Source organism: Heliangelus exortis, chromosome 7, assembly GCF_036169615.1.
Source record: "Heliangelus exortis chromosome 7, bHelExo1.hap1, whole genome shotgun sequence".
Classification (NCBI taxonomy): Eukaryota; Metazoa; Chordata; class Aves; order Apodiformes; family Trochilidae; genus Heliangelus; species Heliangelus exortis.
The window spans coordinates 11,904,653-11,925,476 of record NC_092428.1 but is presented as its reverse complement, the minus strand read 5'-3'; the positions used below and the strand labels follow the sequence as shown (position 1 = coordinate 11,925,476).

Below are 20,824 nucleotides of genomic sequence, written 5' to 3'. Positions count from 1 at the left end.
AGAGGCGGGTGGTGTCGGGGTGGCAGCGGTACCGCCGCCGGAGCGCGGGGCGGGTTTGGCGCTATACCTGACTCGGGAGGGATGAGGGAGCTGCGAGGGACCCAGCAACGGGGGGGATTCCCGAGGAAAAACACAGAGAAAAACACACGTGGCCCCCCTCTCCCAGAAGGACGAGGAGGAGTTCCCGAGGGAACGGCAGCCAGAACGCGATCCCCGGGAAGGGGTTGTGGGATCCAACCCTGCAAACCGTGCCCAGGCTCATGACGTGATCAGGAGCGGTCTGACTGTATTTACCTGTATTCACCGGGGGGAAATGACGCTTCCCCAGGCTGATTGACTTGTCTGGGGAGGTGGTACAGCACTGGGGGGAGTGGCTGAGACACCACGGGTCCTGCTATCCAGGCACCTGGGCAGGGGGGAGAACTGGTCTGAGAGGAACCTTGGGAGTCCAGCAAAAGGAAGTGCAAAGCCCTTCCCCTGGGAAAGAATTGTCTCTTCACAGAATCACAGAATGTTAGGGGTGAGGCACGGCTGCGTTCGCTGTGCCCCCAACCCCAGACCCTCATGTGTGGGAGTCTCTGACATCTCTCCCCTGCCCCAGGTGACTCAAGTGGGGTTGGGGGTGTCGCTGGGGGTGGCAGTTGTCACCCTCCTGGTGTGCCGGGAGTTGGGGGGCTCCTCACAATGTTTCATCCCTACCTGATCCTGATCCTGATCCTACTGCTGAGCCAGAGCACCTTCCTGCTGGGCATCCACTGATCCACCGCATTCAGCCCTCTCCAGCTAGGGGGGAGTCTGGGGAGGTCAGGGGGTGGGGTCCAGGGGGGTATTTGCACTGGGCTGGTAGGGAGAGCAAGGGTGTGGGGGCTGTGGGGGTGATGGTGGGGAATAGGAGGGGCGAGGGGGACTGGGAGGGTCTGGGTTGGGCAGAGGAGAGGTTGGGACGCAACTGGGGAAGGGAGGGGGAGGATTGCACAGGGCTGGTGTAGAGGGGGAGCGTGGTGGTGGGATTTTGCAGAGGGGTGTAAGGAGCTGGGAGGGATGAGGAGGAGGAAGGTGGCAGTGTGTCTGTGGAGGGCTGTGGGGCCTTTGCACCAGGCTGGCTGGGATAGGGGGGCTCTGGTTCAAAGAGATGGGAAGGAAAGGGATTTGGGGGGGGATAGGAGTGGTGGGGTGGAATTTGCACTGGGTTGGTGGGGAGAAGGAGGGAAGAAAAGGGGGGGGTTGTGAAGGAGGGGTGTGGGGGATTGGGGAAAGCCTTGGGGGGGCTTTGCAAGGGGCTTGCAGGGAGGGGGAAGGAGGACGACCTGACGAGGGCCCAGGCTCAGGATCTACACTGGTTTTCCATCTCATCACCAAGACAGAAGTTCATCATCCCAAGGTTAAGCCACCACCTGATCCTCCCCTCCAGGGGGGAAGTCACAGACCTCCAGTACCTGCAGGGCTTAGGACTACCTCTTGCTGCTTGCCAGGGCCAATGCTGGTAACCCTAGCTCTTCTTTCCAGTTCTGCCTGCTATGATCCTGTTTTTTCTCAGATTTGTCTCAGGACCAGCAGACACCACAGGGTTTACAGAAATTCTGCAGAAGCAGAAGAGTTCGGCCACTGTTTTCCAAATGAACACTAGGCATTTATTCCCATTCTTGACTTGCTTTTAACAGTAAGATAGTGAAGAGGGAGATGAAGAAACAATGACCAGGATCACATTTTAGCCCAAAACCCAGCTTCCTCCTGAAGCATCTGCAGTGTCTGTGGTGTTTGGCGAATGCACCGTGATGGCTCTGAGCTCCGGAGCGCAGGCAGCTGCCCGGGGAGTGCTGGCTCTGTCAGTCACTTCTCCTGCCCCCTCACCCCTCACCACCTCCCCTGCAGTCTCCGTGCTGCCTTTCAGGGAGAGCCTTTCCACCCCTCGATGCTTTGCTGGAAATTTGGACTTCCCTGGCCTCTGGAGCAAAGGCTCCTCGCCTGGCCCCTCTCCCCAGTGACAGTTGCAGAGGGCCCCATCATGGCTTCCAGGCCTCGGTGCTGCCCACCTGGCTCTGATCCGGGCTGTGGGCAGCCTGGGCAGAGAGTTAATCACAGTCCCCTCCTCTTGACCCTCCTCAACTCAGAGACCTCCTAGCAGCCCCCTCTTCCCTCTGCAGTATCTGGGTCTGTTACCTCTTTTGGGAAGCAGAGAAGGTCTCTTGGATGTGTCATTTTTCCCAGGACTGCTGGAGAATTAGGGCTGACAATGGATCCTAACAATCAGTAGTGCCACCCCTGTAAGAGGTGTCACAAGCTGAGCTGGTATAAAAGAGAGGATGTGTGCTGTCCGTGGGAAGCTAGTGGTGCACCACCTCCTGGGTTGTTAAGGTGGACAAGCTGCTTGGCATTGATTCTGTCTCTGCTAGCCTGCAACTCCACCCTGGGCAGGCAGTCGTCTCAATTCCAGTTTTAAAAAACTTCTGCTGGCAGTGACCAGCCATGAGCTCATCTCACCTAAACAACAGAGCAAAGGGACACTTTCAGACCTCAGAGGAACATGAGCTGGAAGCAGTGGGGAAGAAAGCTTGGGATGATCCTGTTTCTAATGGCACTCCCTCTACCTCCTGGAAAATCCAAGCCATCTACAACCCCAAGTCCATCCTGGAGAATCCCTATAAGAACTTTGAAGAGGTCAGGGATCCACTGCCCTACCAGGAAAAGCAGAGCAAAGCTGTGGATGTGAAGACAAGTCCTTTCCTGAAGTGCTGTTTCTACATCTTCAGAGGCATCCGAGGTAAAGTTAATATATACATTATATCTCAACTAGAATGGATTTAGAAGATCTTGGGAACAACAGTGGTGGTGGGGGGAGAAGCGGTGACTGAGGGAAGCCCAGGAACCTGTTCAACAGAGACTTAGCATTAGATCATCTTTGGCTGTCCTGGGGGTACCACTCTCATTCTATGTGCCTTTCTGTAGCTCCAGGTTCTGTCCTGTTGCATTTGATACAATGCAGAAGGTAAAAGAGGGACCTAGAGGTGTGCTGATGGTTATGCAGAGTCTGGTGTCAGAGTTTTAGACAGAACTTAGGTGTCCTGTGCTATCACTCTGGTGATGAGATTATTCCATCTTTATGTTCATTTTTTAGATAAAGTGGTACTGGGCCCTGTGTTACAGCACATTATGAACTGATGTAAATATCTACTAGTGAAAAGCTAGCACTGTAAGGACTTACATGCAGATGGTAACAGGAACGTGTCAAACAAGTCTTTGATTGAAGATAGCTGGAGTAAAGAGGTTCTATTTTCCAGTTTAGAAAACAAAAGGGAATGAAATATTATGTAGGCTTATTCAGAAGTAACAAAAAACCTTGGGAGCAAGTTAGGTCTCCTGTAAGGATACAGACCTGGACAAGGGTATAAGTTGAACAGTATCTTATAGAAGTTATAACATCTAATGCTATAGAAATGGGGAAGAAAAAGCAATAAGCTATTTCTCAGGGAAACTATTCTTTTCTTGCCATTGTGTTTTTTCTCCTGACTAAGAAGAAAAACAGCACAAGGAACCCTGCTTCCTCATCTTACAAGAACATTTCTCAGAGCTATACCCTCTAGCAGTACATGTGAGGAGTCAGCTCCTCACATGGCCTCTGAGAATGGCCATCAAACCCCTCCAATTTCATCTTCCCACTCACAGGGCTGTGGGGCACTACGCTGACTGAGAATGCAGCTGAAAACAGAGAGCTGTACGTGAAGACCACACTGCGAGAGCTGCTTGTCTATATTGTGTTCTTGGTGGACATCTGTTTATGTAAGTAGCTGACATCTCATAGGTCTCTTTTCTGTGTGGAGCATAAAGGGAATAATGTGAGGTTTTATTATTAGATTTTTTCTGTCTGATGTATGTGTTAAATTTATTTTGCAAGCACTCAATGCAGCAAGAAGGTGTGTCGTTAACCTACAGAATAGCTGCTGCACACACAAATAAAATAGCTAAATTGTTGTGGACCTAATTGATATTGGTTAAGTTCAAGCAGTATTTTCTGAAACATGTTATCAGTTCTAGCCATTAACTCCACAGTCCTGGGACAATCACCCAGGGTGTTGTCTTAGTTTCACGGTGAATGTTCAAACCCCAGAGAACAGCTCTAGAAACTTCCTTGGATCAGAGACACAGGATTCAGAGAGATTTTTCCTCTCGGTGACTGGAGAGCTGGCTGAGCTGATAAAGCAGATGGCAGCTCACACTATTGGTTTTGGGCGGATTTAATGCATCTCTGTCCTGAATCCTAATTTGATTTGTGTGGGTAGAACAATGGCTGTTTGGTTTTTTTGGGAGCATTTATTCATTATCATAAATAAGCACCTGTAGGATGGGACTGTGAAGAGGATTATATTTCATGGACACTAAGGCTGGAGGGACAGACAATCAATACCAACCTGAGTTACTATCACAGTAGCCCAGGGAGACAGTGCTCCAATCACACTTCCTAAGAAACAAGACATGCACACAAATGCATGTGTGGTCACACACTGACTCATCCAGAGCTGTGTGTGGGGTGTGTGTCTTGAACGTCAGCTGCTTTATTTTCATGGTAACCTTTCAAGAGCAGAACATGTTCTTAGTGATTACCATGATGGATGCTTTTCTGCAGGAAGCAGCTCTGGAGAAATGAAAAAACATGTTCAGGAAAGTTAGAGACTGCTCCTGTTTGAAGTTTCTTGGTATATGAAAACTTAACTGGAGCTTTCCACTTTGAAAAATGGGGAGGTCTCTATACCTTTAAAGATTCAGATCAGAACTTCAAAATATAGAGCATGGACTTTGTTCTAAGAAATAAAAATTATTTTTAAAAGTTTGTCTGAGAAAAAAAATGGTTATCCAGGATGTTCAGTTGCATCATCCAATGGTCGTGTCTGGCTTTAAACTCTTACAGTCTGTCAGTATGAAAGTTTAAATTCTATAATATTCAACAGATAAGTCTATAAATCCCTAAGAAACAGAAAGCAATATGATTTGCATTCCCAAGCTTTTTTTTCTCTTGTGCCCTGCTCAGCTTCCCTGTGACAGTATAAACTATGCAGAAAATAATATATGCATACATTTGTGTCAGGCTCTAATACTTGGGTATAAGAGAAGACCCTCCTCTTGTCTTTTCTTCTAGTGACATATGGAATGACAAGTTCCAATGCCTATTACTATACCAAAGTGATGTCTGAGCTCTTCCTGCAGACCTCTGGGGGTGGAAGCGTCTCCTTCCAGTCCATTGGCAGCATGGCTGACTTCTGGGTGGTGAGTAGAAGTCTGTCCCAGCATGGGGAGCCCTGAAAATTTCAGCTAGATTCAGAGGTTCAGTTCCCTCTGAACATGCTACTTAGTGCTTTCAGAAGGACCTTTTGCTGTCACAAGCATTTGCTTGCTACCAGCAGGATTACAACATAATTTGCGTGAAAAATATCCATGGATTTTAAACATAAATTATTCCTCTGGGCACACAAGCTCCAACTGGGTAGGTGTTGTGTGTGTCCAGAAGAGTCCGTTCTCTAGAAACTTACCAGCTCAGCAGGCAGGACATAACAAAAAGAAAACACTGCAATATGATGCTTGTTGCACAGGTAGGGAATACTGGCTTGGAGAGGCCAAGTGACTTATTCCAGGTTTTCTGGTGGTAGAAATGGCTTTGAATCCAACAGTCAAAAGTCTTCATGCTGATGTCTTAGCAGTAATAAGTCCATGTCCATTTTCATGTGCAATTGTTAAGTAGGCTGTTTTGAGCATTCCTGGGTTGGTCTGAGCTATAGATTCTTTATAAAGAACCTGGAGTAAAATTTCACTGACTTTTATGAGAGAGAATAAAGAAAGGAAAAGATGCCTTGAGTGTAACACATTTCTGTCAAAGAACTGATATGAGCCACAGTGGATGTTCTTGAGAGACTGTGACCACTTGATATTTGAGAGTCAGACAGAAATTGTCAGTTAGCTTTGTGTTCCTGCTGTATTAGAAGAGTAAAATGAGCTGTGACATTATTGCTTTTACACCCTGCTATTTTCAGGGTACTGCCATCATAATTCACAACTCATACCAGGACAATTCCTTGAGACTTGTCCCCACTGAATTGGAAGGCACAAAGAGGGCCTTTGTCTCTTCAGTACCCCAAAGAGGTGTAGGCACTATCTTACAGGCCTGTGAGAAGCCAACAATGACCCTGGTGCCCAGCATCCCTTCTCCACCCTTGAGATTCCCCCAGACCTTTCCCCTCTTTAGAATATATCCAACACAAACTTCTACAACTTTCCATCTTGGGAAATAGAGAGGGGTAGGTCAGGTCTTACTATCTCAAGCCCAAGCCAAGAAAATTCCTCTGATATGCCAGCTATGAAGCAGTTGTTCTTCTCTCCCTCTCCTGCAGTATGCACAAGGTCCCCTTCTGAATAATCTTTACTGGACAAAGTGGTACAACAACAAGACCCTGGCAGAGCAGGGGACCCAGTCATACATCTATTATGAGAACCTGCTGCTGGGTGTCCCTCGTGTGCGACAGCTGAAGGTGAAGAACAATTCGTGTGTGGTCCATGATGACTTCAAGGAGGAAATCTCAGGTTGCTATGATGTGTACTCAGAAGAAAAGGAGGAAAGGGTCTCCTTTGGACTCATCAATGGAACGGCGTAAGTGCATCTTCTGCTGTTCAGGATTAGAAAATCTGTGATTTCTTTTTTGTTTTTACTTTGTTGCCCCAAATAAGTCTCCTACAGTTTAAATAAGATCTGTTGAGCCACAAGGCACCAGGGCTGTGTTTTTCGTATAAGTCTAGAATTTCCCCTGTATTCAGCAGCAGCAAGTCCTAATTATCTTTCAATAAGGCCGAGTGTCTCTTTGAGGAAAAGCAGAACAGAATGAGTGGCAGTGAGGGACCTGTTGGGAAAGCTAGGGAAAATCCAGTGGAGAACTAGGTAGAGATTGTTGTCTCGTTTTAGGAGGGTGAGGATTTACAGAGTCCTTTGAGACCAGATGTATCAAAATCAATGATGCTATCTGCTTCCCCCCTGGATTTCAGGACCCAGACTTAAGGGAATGCATATATTTAATCTTGAAAACCTCTCTTTAGTGTGAAGTAGTGGCAGTTTAATAACTCTTTCCTTGCTTCATGAGTCTTGTTCTGTGAATGAGAAACTATTGTTCATAAGGAAATATACATTCAAGTGTGTTCTAAGCAGAGGATTGTGTACAACATGGTAGAAAGCAATACAGAAGATGCTGGGTGTAAATGCCATGCAAATAAGACTGTGGCAAAGCCAAAAAACTGCAGCACTTTCCTTCCATGCCATTGCAAGTCATGTTGAGTCACTGCTGGGAAGCACTAAATCAGAAATCTACCAAAAATAAAGAACTGGTGTAGGCTCAGGAGTAGGAATTAGGTGTCAACTTTTCAATAAAAAACCCTGCTCTGTTCCTTGAAGCTACAGTCTAATTTCTTCTGGCTACAAGCTCATATGCAGCCTGGGATGCTGATGTGTCTGTGCATGTCTTGTCTGTTGCAGCTGGAAGTACCATTCTGAGGAGGAGCTGGGTGGCTCATCTCACTGGGGAAAACTAACCAGTTACAGTGGGGGAGGATACTACATAGACCTGAAGCTGACCAGAGAAGAAAGTGATGAAGCCCTGCAAGTCTTGAAGGAGAAGCTGTGGCTGGATCGGGGAACACGAGTTGTCTTCATTGATTTCTCTGTGTATAATGCAAATATCAATCTGTTCTGTGTTCTGAGGTAAGCCAAGTCCCACTGAATATTCTTCTGCCTCTTGCTTTTTCTTCAATGCCACATTTTTTTAAAATGCAACTATTTTAATATGGCACACCAGGGGAATAAAAAAAGCAGTGTCTATAGATTAGTAAGAAGATTTGGTCTTCCCCACAAAACCAGTCACATTTCTTTTCACCTTTTACCCTTTCCTGTTATGGGCAGTGAAGCAGCAGAAATAAGGCTGCATAAACACAGACACAGCTTTTCCACTTACAGTTTGGTGGATAGCTCACGTTCAGGTTTTATGCCTCTCAAAAAGAGAAGTATAAAGAGCCACCTTTCCCCTCTTGGTTATTATCAGATTTTCCTTGTCCTCTTCAAGGTTAGTGGTTGAGTTTCCAGCCACTGGTGGTGCCATTCCCTCCTGGCAAATCCGGACAGTCAAGCTCATACGGTATGTCAGTGCCTGGGACTTCTTCATTGCTGCCTGTGAAGTTGTCTTCTGTGTCTTCATCTTCTACTATGTGGTGGAGGAGGTTTTGGAGTTGTGTATCCACAAGCTTCAGTATTTCATCAGCATCTGGAACATCCTGGATCTGGTCATCATTCTGGTGAGAATGCTTGTACACTTTTTAGGGGAGAGCAGCAGCAGAGAGGCATAAGAGCCCAAACAAGTTAAAGGATGAGGAAACTGGTTCAGATAAGGCAAGACTGGCACATGTTTTGCTCCAATAGCAAAATGAACTAGCAGAGGAAGTGGGTACATGCTCTTCTATCAGCTATTAGGAGAAAATTCTTTCCTTAGAAATGCCTGAGAGGCTCTAAAGTCAGTGTATTGTTCAGTGTATTAAGACCTTATTTCCATCCCCCTGCAGTTGTGGAGTGTGATACCAAGGAATTCTGTGATCTTTAATTTCTGGAGAAAGCATAAGCACAGCAGTCACTGCAGACTCTTCTTCTTCACAGCTCTCCATCACTGCTATTGGGTTTCACATCTTTCGCACCACGGAGGTGAACAGGCTGCTGGGAGAGCTGCTGAAGCACCCTGACACCTATCCAGACTTTGAGTTCCTGGCATTCTGGCAGTCACAGTACAACAATATGAATGCTGTGAACTTATTCTTTGCCTGGATCAAGGTATTGTAGGAGGTCTCTTAGGTGCCAGACTCAGTCTTCTTGCTGTAGAGAGTTTGGGGCTTGACTCTTCCATCGTTCTGAGTGAATGAGGGTAACAGCTGCATAACAGAGAAGGACTTTCCTCTTTTGTATGCTCTGTTTTGCAGTAAATTCAGACAACTTTTCACCTTGCTTTCTAAGGCCAGTTATTTGGAGATAATACACAGGGAGATGAGTTCAGATGTTATGGTGTAAAAGGGGTGTTAGAAAATGCTGAGTACAATATAACTTTATCCATCCTGTGCTATTTTAGTATTTTGGAGAACAAACTGGCAAACTATGTTTTCTTTCACGATGGACATCCAACAACTGGAAATTAGTCATCTGTTGCCATTTCAAGTTAAGAACCTTGGCAGGGTGGAAAGGACACAATGTATTTAAGGCTCCACATCAGCCTCAAAACATTTTTCCTTATAGCAGTCTCTCCATATTTTTCTTTGATACAGGGAACGAAAATATTGCATGTTTATATGGCACACCTGGGGCAAGTAACCTGAGCACTTCTGATGCCCTAACCTGGCTGTCTTTCTGGTGCTTTGGTACTATAGTGAACTGCTTGTCTTACTAAGCACATGTGTGTATGAGACAGACTGACCTAGGACCTGACTTTGTCCCTGTTCTTTCTTCTTGCAGATATTTAAATATATTAGCTTTAATAAAACAATGACCCAGCTCTCTTCCACACTGCAACGTTGTGCCAAGGACATCCTGGGCTTTGCCATTATGTTCTTCATTGTTTTCTTTGCCTATGCCCAACTGGGTTATCTTCTTTTTGGGACACAAGTGGAAACCTTCAGTACCTTTGTTAAATGCATGTAAGTGTATAAGTCAGAACCATGTTTCCATATGTTTCCATCGCTTCTCAGAAGAATTTTAACCACTTACCAACCACTCTCCATTTAACTCACCAGTCAGACTGAATGACTTACACTCTTGCTCTGGCTTGTGCCTGTGAGCATCTGGGCTGCAGGCATGTTCAGGGCTCACCTCAGGACTGTCTGAGAAGGCAGAAGAAATGTATGTGGCCTTTGTATGACCTTGTGCTCTTCCTCTCCTCTAGCTTCACCCAGTTTCGGATCATCCTTGGTGATTTTGACTACAATTCCATTGACAATGCCAACAGGGTCCTTGGGCCTATTTACTTCGTCACCTATGTGTTCTTTGTTTTCTTTGTGCTCCTGGTAAGCAAGAAAGTCCTTCTACTCCTGTATTGACAGCAGTGTTTGAGAGACCCCTCTTAATAATTCCTGAGTTAGGTGCAGTGCAAATGATTTGATGATCAGAGCAATTAAGGGCTCACTGGGAATGTCACTGATGTGGTAGCTGATTTCAAGGGGATTAGCTCAGCTGCTCTGTAGCAGGGAGTGAACAAACCATGAGAGAGTCTCTGGCTTCCTAGGTAATCAATGCAGAGAGATGCTCATAATGACCAGGTTAAATTCCCAGTGCTTGGAATCCAAATGTAACTTAAAATCTTGCAGGAGAGGCAACCAAAGATGGTATTTGAGCTAGAAACAAATATACCTTTGGCCACTGCTTTAACTGCAAGAACCTCCTCCCCAGTGAGAAAGCAGAGTGTGTCTGAAGTGTGCTTTTTCTTCAGTCACTTTACTTTGCCCAAGGGATACCCCATGTGGAAACAGCTCCTTGTTGAGCTGAGTTTGGCACAGCTGTGCTTGTATCTTGCTGCTTCAGCCTCTGGAGCAAGATGCCTCATGCTTTTTCATCTCTTTTCTTCTCCTTTTTCTAGAACATGTTTCTAGCCATCATCAATGACACCTACTCAGAAGTCAAGGAGGAGCTTTCAAGCCAGAAGGATGAGCTTCAGCTCTCAGACATCTTGAAGCAGGTGATGAAGTCTGAAAAGTGTGCTACTTCTTAACTAAATCCTGAAGCATTTTTACAGAATCACAGAATTATCAGAGTTGGAAGGGACCTCTAGAGGTCACCTAGTCCAACTCCCCCACTAAAGCAGGATCACCCAGAGCACGTTACACAGGACTGCATCCAGGCAGGTTTTGATTATGTCCAGAGAAGGGGACTCCACAGCCTCCCTGTTCCAGTGCCTTATCACCTTCATAGTAAATATGTTTTTTCTTATGTTTAAATGGAACCTCCTATGTTCCAGCTTGTGCCCATTGCCCCTTGTCCTGTCATTGGGAACTGCTGAGAAGAGGCTGGCTCCATCTTCCTGGTATCCACCCTTTAGATACTTGTAGACATTAATAAGGTCTCCACTCAGCATTCTCTTGTCCAGGCTAAAGAGTCCCAGCTCTCTCAGCTTTTTCTCATAAGAGAGATGCTCCAATCTGCCAATCGTCTGTGTTGCCCTCTGCTGGGCTCTCTCCAGTAGTTTCCTGTCTTTCTTGAACTGGGGAACCCAGAACTGGATGCAGGATTCCAGCTGTAACCTCATCAGCTGAGAGTAGAGGGGGAAAATGACCTCCCTCAACCACTGGCCACACTCTTCTTTATGCAGCCCAGGATTCTGTTTGCCTTTGTGTCAATTAGGGCACGCTGCTGGCTCATGGTCCTGTCTGTCAGCACCCCCAGATCCTTCTCCTCAGCACTGCTTTCCAGCAGGTCCACCCCTAACCTATATTGGTGCTTGGGGTTCTTCCTCCCCAGGTGCAGACCCTACACTTGCTTGTGTTATACCTCATCAGGTTCTTCTCTGCCCAGCTCTCCAGCCTGTCCAGGTCACACTGGATGGCAGCACAGCCCTCTGGAGTATCAGCCACCCCTCCCAGTTTTGTATCATCAGCAAACTTGCTGAGGATACACTCTATCCTATTGTCCAGGTTTATGATGAACATACGGAACAAGACCAGACCAAATATTGACCCCTGGGGGACACTGCTGGTTGGTTACAGGCCTGCAACTCAGTCCTGCTCCACTGATCACTGCCCTCTGAGTTCTCTCACTCAATCAGCTCTCAATCCTCTTCAGTGTCTGCTCATCCAGCCCACACTTCCTGAGTTTCATCATGAGGATGTTATAGGAGACAGTATCAAAAACCTTGCTGAAGTCAAGGTAGATAACATCCACTGCTCTCATCTCATCCCAGTCTCTGACCTACATGGAATTTACTAGAGAAAAACAGTGCTTGTTAACCGCTGATACACTTTCTTGGTGCACACAGGAGTCACAGTTCCTTTCTGTGATAAATCAAGCTCCCAGACCACTTGGCAATGGGAAGATGAGAAAGGAGGGGCTTGGGGGAATCCTGTTACTTGAGCATGCTGGTAGTGTTTCTGAGAAACCTTTCTTACCAAGTCAGTCTCTAGACAAAGCTTTTGCAGTACTTGACACAATGTACTTTGATCAAAAAAATGGGAAATTCTATTTGTCTAAGCTGATCATGTTATGGTGGTGAAAATCTAGTGGATTACATCTGGATTTCTCACAGGTAAATTCCAGAAAAGGTTCCTGAAGTTCACAATTCTGCTGTAGGACTAATATTTTATTTTTAAAAAAGTGTATTTGAGACAGTGTGTTAAAGAACTTATGAGTGGGAGCTCAGATAAAGGGAGAGTCAGGAGGAAGGAGGAAAGCAGAGAACAAACTTTGTCATGGCTACCATGCTAGACCCTCTTTGAAGGCATGATCCTTGTTTAGAGATAGAGCTCATTCAGCAGTGTTGTATTTTTGCTTCTGGAAAGCTTGAAATCTCCCTGTATCACTTGTCCCCTGCTCATCCTTACTGCATTGTCCACTCTGTCCTGTTTTTCACTCTTCTTCCTGCATGATTTTGTGTCTGCTTGCATTTTTGGTAAAAGAGCTACAACCGAACACTCACGAGGCTTAAGCTGAAGAAGGAGCAGATTTCTGATGTGCAGAAAGCACTGCAGAATGGAACAAAAGAACTGGACTTTGAAGACTTCAAGAACAGCTTGAAGGAGTAAGTGAGTCAGCTTGAGGGATGCTTGCTTATCCCTTTCTCTTGGTGATTCAGGTAATCAACCAGAGAATTTAAGTTCTCTGGTTTTCAAGGCTGAACAGCAATTAGATCAGATCTGGGCAATGTAAGACTCAAAAATAGTTATCATCTTTCATCACCTTTAATCTCCTGTTCTAAATGGTGGGGGGTTTTTGTTGTTATCTTTTTCTCATTTGGGTTGTTTGGGTTTGTCATGGGCAGGTGGAAATAATACACTGACTTCCAGAGGTGTCCTCCTGCACTGTTACAACCCATTGGTATAATTAAATGCCTTAAGATTTCTCTCTACTCTCTTACAGACTGGGCCATGCAGACCATGAGATCACAGCAGCCTTCTCCACGTTTGACAAAGATGGCAACCATATCCTTGATGCAGAGGAGCAACAGCAGATGAAGCATGACCTAGAGGCAAAAACGGTAAAAGAAGGCAAAGAAAGAAGCTCTCATTTTGGTAGAGGTTACTCCAAAGAGGCCTCAGGAATCTTTGGGTTTGTGGTGTAAACAAAGCAGGCAACTCAAATACAGCTCCATCTCTGCCTGGGGAGCAGCTGGATGTATCACTGCCCCTGAAGCTCTGTGTTACTCAAAGCAGAGCTGACCCAAAGTTAGTAGCTGACTTTGAAGGAGTTTCTTTGTGTATCTTCTAGGTTGCTCTGAATACAGAAATTGAAAATTTGGGGAAATCCTACAGTGACAACCTGGATGAGAATCTGACCTACACAGAAGGAAGAAATAATCACACCAACAAGGCCAGCTGTGTTTCCAAAGAAGAGTTCCAAATGTATGTTTGTGCCAGCAGTAGTTTAATCCCTTTGCAAATGAGGGGTCTGAGTCTCTGCTTCTCTCTCTGATGTAAATGTTTTTTCTGGTGCTGAGCTGTCTCAGTAAGATTTTTTTCCCTTTTTAACTTGCACACGTGTAAATAAGCATGTCAGGAGAGAACTGAGACAGTTCTTGTAGGCAGTTCTCTTGTTTGTGTTGAAGCCTGAGTTAAGAAATTTTGCTTTTTGCTTCTTGAATAACCTCTGCAACTGCCAGCTGAACACAGACAATATGCTGTCATGTTTCTGATCAGAAGGTAGCCCAGATAGCTGAGCCAGGGCAAGCTGATACCCTTACAGAAGATTCTGTGGAAATAAATATCTTTGAATTATAGCCTATTTGGTCTTCATCCTCCAGGTCTGAGAATAACACTTGGTTGTCCTTTCCACAGGAGGAGCATGGGATAAATACAGGGTAGGGAATCAGGAGATTCTGATTCTGCTGCTGACAAACACTGAGCAATACATGTAGAGCCCTATCAAAGGAGAGGCAGGTGCAATATTTAACAATAGGATTATATTGTGTTCAAGACTGGTTGGGATCCATCCTACACAGAATCCATAAGATTACTGTTGCAAATCCTGGTGTTATTCACAACAAAAGTTTTGAAAATGCTCTCCATGTCTTCCTCAGCCTCCTACAACGTGTGCTACAGCTGGAAAGGTCTATAAACAGCATTGGCTCCAAGACTGATGCCATGGTGAACGAGCTAGAAAGAAACAAGCTGAAGAAAAAGGACCTGCTGGGCAAACCCCTGGATAATGTTATCAAGGTTGGTAGCCCTCCACCATGGATTTGAACCAGCTTCAGAGTAAGTGACCAGCCCTGCTTTGTGGGTGGGCCTGGTATCATCTTTGCTTTCCCAGTCCTCCAGCTGACATAAGACAAAATGGATTGGGCAGGGTCAGCATTTTGTTCAAGTGCAGTGACAAAAAAATTCTTGCTTTCATGTTCCCCTGGTTAACCATGGTACCCTTAAATATACCTTCCAGCCCCTTTGAAGCCATGTTCATCCCTGTGGCAGGGAACTCAATGTATTTGTCTTCAGTTTCTTTGCACCTACCTATCCTCAGATGTCAACAAAGATCATACTGTACTTCCCAGCAAGAGCTGCTCATGATAGTATTGTGGACTCTGATATTAACTTATTCCCTGTGGACTATGGCTCAAATGCAAGGAGAAAGATTGTTAGTGGTGTGCCCATAATGCCTGATTGCAGGCTTGTGGCTTTTTCCAAAGACTGCTTGTATTCAGTCAGTCAGCATATTTGGATTCTTCAGCTTTAAAATCAATGGCAGAAAGGCATGTGGGAGCCATGTCATTATTTCATGTCTTCATGACTTTCATAATGAGAATAGTCCAACAGCACAGAGTCACCTAGCTGAGTCAGAAAGTAGACTTTTTCTTTTGCAGAGTAGTTTTTTGATCCCTTCCCATTTGAAAGAGTAATTTGGAGGGGCTTTTCTTCTCATGTGAACCTGCCTGAAAGATTGTGAGAGTGCCTGCAGATTTCCTTTGCTCTGGGATTTCTTTGAATGTTCTCGTAGAGGGCAAGAAGGGCTTCTTGTCTAATGCTTGAATTCACATTCCTTCCATGTATTGCAGCAAATAGCATATTGGATCTTCAATAGACAGGCAGGTTGTACTAATTTCTGGAAGAATGTGGGAAGTTAAGTATCATGCACACCTTGTCTCTCTTCTGGGGTGTTGCTAGACTGCTCTGTAGCTTTCTAACAATGCAGATCACTGTTCTGGTTCACAGGAAGAAGAACCCAGTCAGGAACAACAGCTCCCCCAGAAACTAGACCAGCTCAGGAAAGAAGAAGCAGAAACCTGGGGAATGGAATGTGTCTGGGGAAACAACCTGAGTGGCGACTCTTCTCAAAATGGGGTTTGTCCCATCTTGCCCAGAGCAAGTGTGCTGGGATCTCAGGTGCCCAAGAACATCCAGCTGCAGTCTGATGTGCTCTTCTAGCAAATAGCCCCATGCTCCCAGTCCCACTCCCACAGTGCTAAGTCACTGTCAGTTGTTTCCCCACTATTAGAAAAACAGCTGGACACAGATTCCTGTTGCCAGGAACCGGTGACATGAAAAATCAGGGATGCTTTTCTCCAGTATAATGATGTGTAATGTCACTGAGCTAGAATTTGTACCCCCTGTATCTCTGGAGTAGGCAGACATTTGGAACAAAGTGTTCTATTAGTTTTCTGCCTCTGAACAGGCCAACACAAAGTCTTTTGTCTACCTTTTCCCAAAAAGTTGACACCCCTGAACTCTATGAATGCTTATATCCAGAGTGGCACACTGCAGCTTATTTAAACACACACAATTGTCTGCAGGACAAAGATGTGGCAAACATGTAAACAAACAAGAATTGTAGAGTAGCTAGAGCTTGATGGGACCTAAAATATCATCTAGTTTCAGTCCCTCTGTATGGTCAGGGACACCTCCCACTAGACCAGGTTGCTCAAAGCCCCATCCAACCTGGCATTGAATGAATCCAGCAATGGGCCTTCACAGCTTCTCTGGTTAACCTGTTCCAGTCTCTTACCACCCTCATGGTGAATAATTTCCTCCTAATGCTAAATGAGATGGAAATGAGAAATTTAGTTATATATCCCTACATGGTTACTAGTAGTTTTGTTTTGTTGTAGTTTTTTTCTAGAATGCTTTCATAACCCTCTTTTTATCTTAGATTCAGATGCTGAGAAAAGAGGATACTAACTCTGGATAATTAAAATGAGAGCTAGGAGGAGATCTGAAACATTTGAGACCCAGTTGCTACTGATAGAGTCTGAGGTCTGTGTGCTAGGGAGCACATCTCTGGCTATGTAGTTACTAACAGCTGTTTACAGAAAGAAATCTCCTGATGTTGCCCATTTTCACACTCCTTAAATTGCATTTCAAGGAACTTCAAAAAAACCAGCACCATATGTATAAAGTTGTGACACCTCATTTTTGTCAAAGAAACCATTTTGTTTGCAGTAGTGGGTTCTGACATTATTTCAGTTTAGGAATACTGTGAAAATCAGATGAATGTTAGTTTTTCAATCACATGTAAAATTCTTCTTTTCCAGGCATTTTTCACTTTGCTGAAACTTTTCCTTCCATGTGGCTGGTTCAGACTATTGCAGCTATTACAGGACCACTGTAAATGTATTTCAGATATCTTGATTGCTGGTGTTCTACAATAGTTAACCTCAAATAGGCTTAAAGCCAATGGAAATGTGAATTGTCCCAGACTACTGCTAACAACTCATGCTACAGTCTTTAGTGTGCTGTGCAGTGATAGTTTTGGGGAAGTTGTGCAGTGGTGTTTTGTATTCCCCCCTTTTCCAGATAGGTGTGTGGTCAGGGGAAAGCCTCACTGGGAATGGCTGAAGAGCCTAAGGATCAGGTCTGTCCCCAGATGGTCCAGGGCTGCCACAGCTACAAGACATGTCTGCTCTCCTTTGGGGCAAGGGGCAATCAGTTCAGCTGAGATCTGTATAAGCTCTGGCTGGGATCAGAAAGGGGCCTGTGGGTGTCATCAACAACCTGGTCAGTGAGAACCTTTCCCCCTTTCTGGCAAAAAGAACACTCCCTTTACCCTGTGCTGTGATTTTGGTGATGCCAGTGCCACTCAGTGTAAAAGCCTGCAGTAGTGTCTGTTCTTAGTTGTACACCTCCATGCAACTTGTCTGCTCTGTGTCAGCATGCTGTCATGTATGTGATATGTCCTAGAGTAGGGCAAGACAATTATCTGTGCCCAGCAATTGCTTGTGTGTAGTTGTCAGTCATGTGTTCAAGCTGGTTGAGAAATAAAATAAATTCACTGAATGGTAAGTTCATACAGCTATTCTTTTCAGATGTATGTTGTCAAGCTTCCTGTCAGTAGCTATTATTATTTAGATGATCTATGTCTTCTGGGAAAAGTAAAGTATTTTTTTCTCAGTACCAGGTGCATTGCTGTGTTTTGTTCCAGCTTGCAGAGGGTCACCTTCCAAACTGCCGTGTCTGGCTGGGGAGCCCCTGTCTTGCAGAAGACAGCTATGCCTTGAGGTGGTTAAAAATCTTCAGGGAGGTTGGAAAATATAAGGTGCTCTGAAGAGATATTGCCACTGTGGTTATTTGTTTATTTGTGTTGGCTCGGTGGCCAGGATCCAAGTGCCATGGTAGTAGGTGCTGTGTGTGCTCCAAAGGAGAGGTTGTCTTAAGTCCCCTCATTCTCTTCTTCAAGCTGAAGAGACCCAGCTCCCTCAGCCTTTCCTCATAAGGGAGATTTTCTCTGCACTGGACTCTTTCAGGCAGTTCTCAGTCCTTCTGGAACTGAGTGGCCCAGAACTGGACACAATATTCCAGATGTGGCCTCACCACAGCCAGAGTAGAGGGGGAGGAGAACCTCTCTCCACCTACTAACCACCCCCTTCTAATGCACCCCAGGATGCCATTGGCCTTCTTGGCCAAAAGGACACATTGCTGGCTCATGGTCATCCTTCCATCCACCAGCACCCCCAGGTCCCTTTTTCACTATACTGCTCTCCCACAGCTCAGTCCCCAACCTATACTGGTACCTGGGGTTGTTCTTTCCCAGATGCAAGACTTTACACTTGCCCTTGTTGTAATTCATTAAATTTCTCCCTGCCCAACTCTCCAGCCTGTCCAGGTCCCTCTGAATGGCAGCACAGCCTCCTGGGGTGTCAGTCACTCCACCCAGTTTTGTGTCATCAGCAAACTTGCAGATAGTGCACTCTGTTCCCTCTTCCAGTTCATCAATAAATATATTGAATAGTACTGGTCCCAGTACTGACCCTTGAGGGACTCCACTAGAAACAGACTTCCAAGTAGACTCCATCCCATTGACTACAACTCTCTGGCTTCTCTCCTTCAACCAGCTCCTGATCCACCTCACTACCCCATCATCCAGGCCACACTTCTTCAGTTTAGCTCCAAGGATGCTGTGGGGGATGGTGTCAAATGCCTTCCTGAAATCCAGACAAACTATGTCTGCTGCTCTGCCATCATCCATCCTCATGGTTACATCCTCACAGAAGGCTCTCAGGTTGGTCAGACAGGACTTCCCCTTAGTAAAGCCATGGTGACTGCTCCTGATAAGCCTCTTGTCCTTGATGTGCCTGGAGACAGTATCAAGAATGAGTTGTTCCATTATCTTTCTGGGAATGGAGGTGAGAATGACCAGTCTGTAGTTACCTGGATCCTCTTTCTGACCATCAGTATTTGTTAAGTTTTTTGGTAACTAGGGAAAAGGGAGGGGAGAATCCTAGCATCATCTGATGAGCCAGTTCAGGGCTTCCAGACCTTTCAGGTTTGGAAGAGACTGGCACTGGGAGAGTAGTAGAAGGAGATGGTATCTCAGTGGGTGCCAGCTCCACCTCCTCTGCTGAGCTCAGAGGCATAAAAAAGAATATAACATATTTTGGAGAGAGGTGGCAGAATGAAATGCTTGAGGAACTAAGAAGCCTTGCTTGTGGCCCAGTTTCAGAGGTGGCAAACCCCAGGGGCACCATGCAGCCAGCCAGGGATGCTGTGGGTGGCAGAAGGGTGCCAGCCCCAGGGTGCTGTGAGCTAGGGCTGAGCTCTGGACAAGAAGTGCTGAAGAAAGAATGCACATTCTCAGCTGACAAAATGTGTGTGTTTGGTGATGGGTTTCCAGCCTGACGTGTCCCTGGGCTTTGCTGAGGTATGCCACAGCAAGCTACCTCTTGCCAGCCCGTGTGCCAGGCAGGGACAGGACTCTGTGGTGCAGGATCCCACAAACCAGCTCTGAATGGTCTTCTGTATCCTGACCACTGGTGTTTCCAGGAGAGCTCAGTCATTTCTCTACTAGCGTGCTAACTTCTAGGTGCCAGAAGGCACAGCAGCTTAAGAAACAGCCCAAGAGACATGCAAAGCAGGAGCCTGAAGCTGGCTGTGCTTGTGTTGCTGGAGAAGGGGCTGAGGAGCCTTCCCAGGTGGTAATTTCTGTTGGCTCTGACTACCTCTGGGGTCCCCTGCTGCAAAATACAGCAGAAATAACAGCAATTGGCTAGCTCAGACATAGGAAAACTCCATATGTGCATGCACACACACACAGATATTGATGTTATGTGTCAAACCAGCCAGACTGTTCAGACATGGCTGGGGTTCACAAAGCAAAGCAACCTATGGCTGCATCTACAAAGTCGTGTACATTTCTGGGACAAACAAAAGATTTTCCTCAGTGTCCCATGGAACAGACCTTACTTAGGACTAAGAGAGATGTCAGTCTTTCTGAATCCTTTCAGGAATACAGCCTCTTCTGCCCTAAAGGGTTTTCATCCTATAAATAGGCTGGGTCACCAACATGCACTTTCTACCATGTTCTACCATATGAAAACAAAGGCAGTGGAAGTCCTGTAGCACCAGTCTGGACTGTGAGCTGCTTACTGGATCACATGGAGATGTGTGAATAGCAGTTTGCCTTTAGAAGAGGCAAGCAGTGATAGAAGGAGACTTTTGACATCCAGCCTATGTTTAGGCTTTACAAGAACATCAAAAGTGGAGGGGAGCTGCACTGTACAGCACTGAGAGAGCCACCTTGACCACCTCCTCCATGCCATGCTGAACATGCTTTGTTAAAGGCCTTTCCAGCTCTGATTTTGCCATGTAAGGTTTGACAGGCTTTGTGAAAGAGGGCTCTCAGGAAGGAAAACCTCAGGGACTATGCTGCATGCTTCCTTGTTTCTTGCACTAGGGAGGGGAAGGAAGGGCTTCTTACAGGAATGGCCCAAGCTGGTGAACAGACCTGAGGGGCCCTGGTGCTTCCATGGAAGAGAGAGGTCTGTGGGCCATGCTTTGGCTAAAGGGCCCTTTGGCTCCCGTGTGAGACATGAGTGGCCTTGGTAAGGGCTGAGTTGCTGAGGAGATGCTGAGAGTGGGGTGGGAGATAAGGCTCAGTTGGATGGAGATCAGTGCAGAAGTGGGCAATGTAGGCATTCAGAACAGGGCCAGATTATGTTATTCAGTTTCTTATCCTCTCCAGTTGTCTGTGAGTCATTAAAATTTATTCACTGTCCTTGCCCTCCAGACATCTGGAGGAGCTACCTTTAGATGTATCAATGTTCTGGTGAGCAGATAAGCTCAGTGCCATCAACACCTGACACTCCTGGTATTCCACACCCAGACTCTCATTTCCTCTCCATTCACACCTATCTTAGCT

At 45.9% G+C, this 20,824-nt stretch overlaps 1 protein-coding gene across 2 annotated transcripts; it reads left to right on the top strand.

The window, feature by feature from the left end:
* Window positions 1-1,331: 1,331 nt before the first annotated feature.
* Window positions 1,332-17,477, top strand: PKD2L1 (polycystin 2 like 1, transient receptor potential cation channel). 2 transcript variants are annotated; one of them, XM_071748842.1, is made up of 15 exons: window positions 1,332-2,761; window positions 3,664-3,777; window positions 5,132-5,259; window positions 6,378-6,634; window positions 7,508-7,732; window positions 8,091-8,319; window positions 8,675-8,845; window positions 9,518-9,699; window positions 9,945-10,065; window positions 10,635-10,733; window positions 12,664-12,785; window positions 13,124-13,241; window positions 13,472-13,605; window positions 14,280-14,418; window positions 15,252-15,361. In XM_071748842.1, exons 1-15 carry the CDS (start codon window positions 2,467-2,469, stop codon window positions 15,318-15,320), a joined length of 2,403 nt encoding a protein of 800 aa, XP_071604943.1. In that variant the 5' UTR covers window positions 1,332-2,466; the 3' UTR covers window positions 15,321-15,361. The 2 variants fall into 2 exon arrangements, with proteins under 2 accessions (XP_071604943.1, XP_071604942.1); XM_071748841.1 differs by lacking the exon at window positions 15,252-15,361 and adding an exon at window positions 15,409-17,477 and having other exon boundaries at window positions 1,335-2,761.
* The last annotated feature ends 3,347 nt before the right edge of the window (window positions 17,478-20,824 follow it).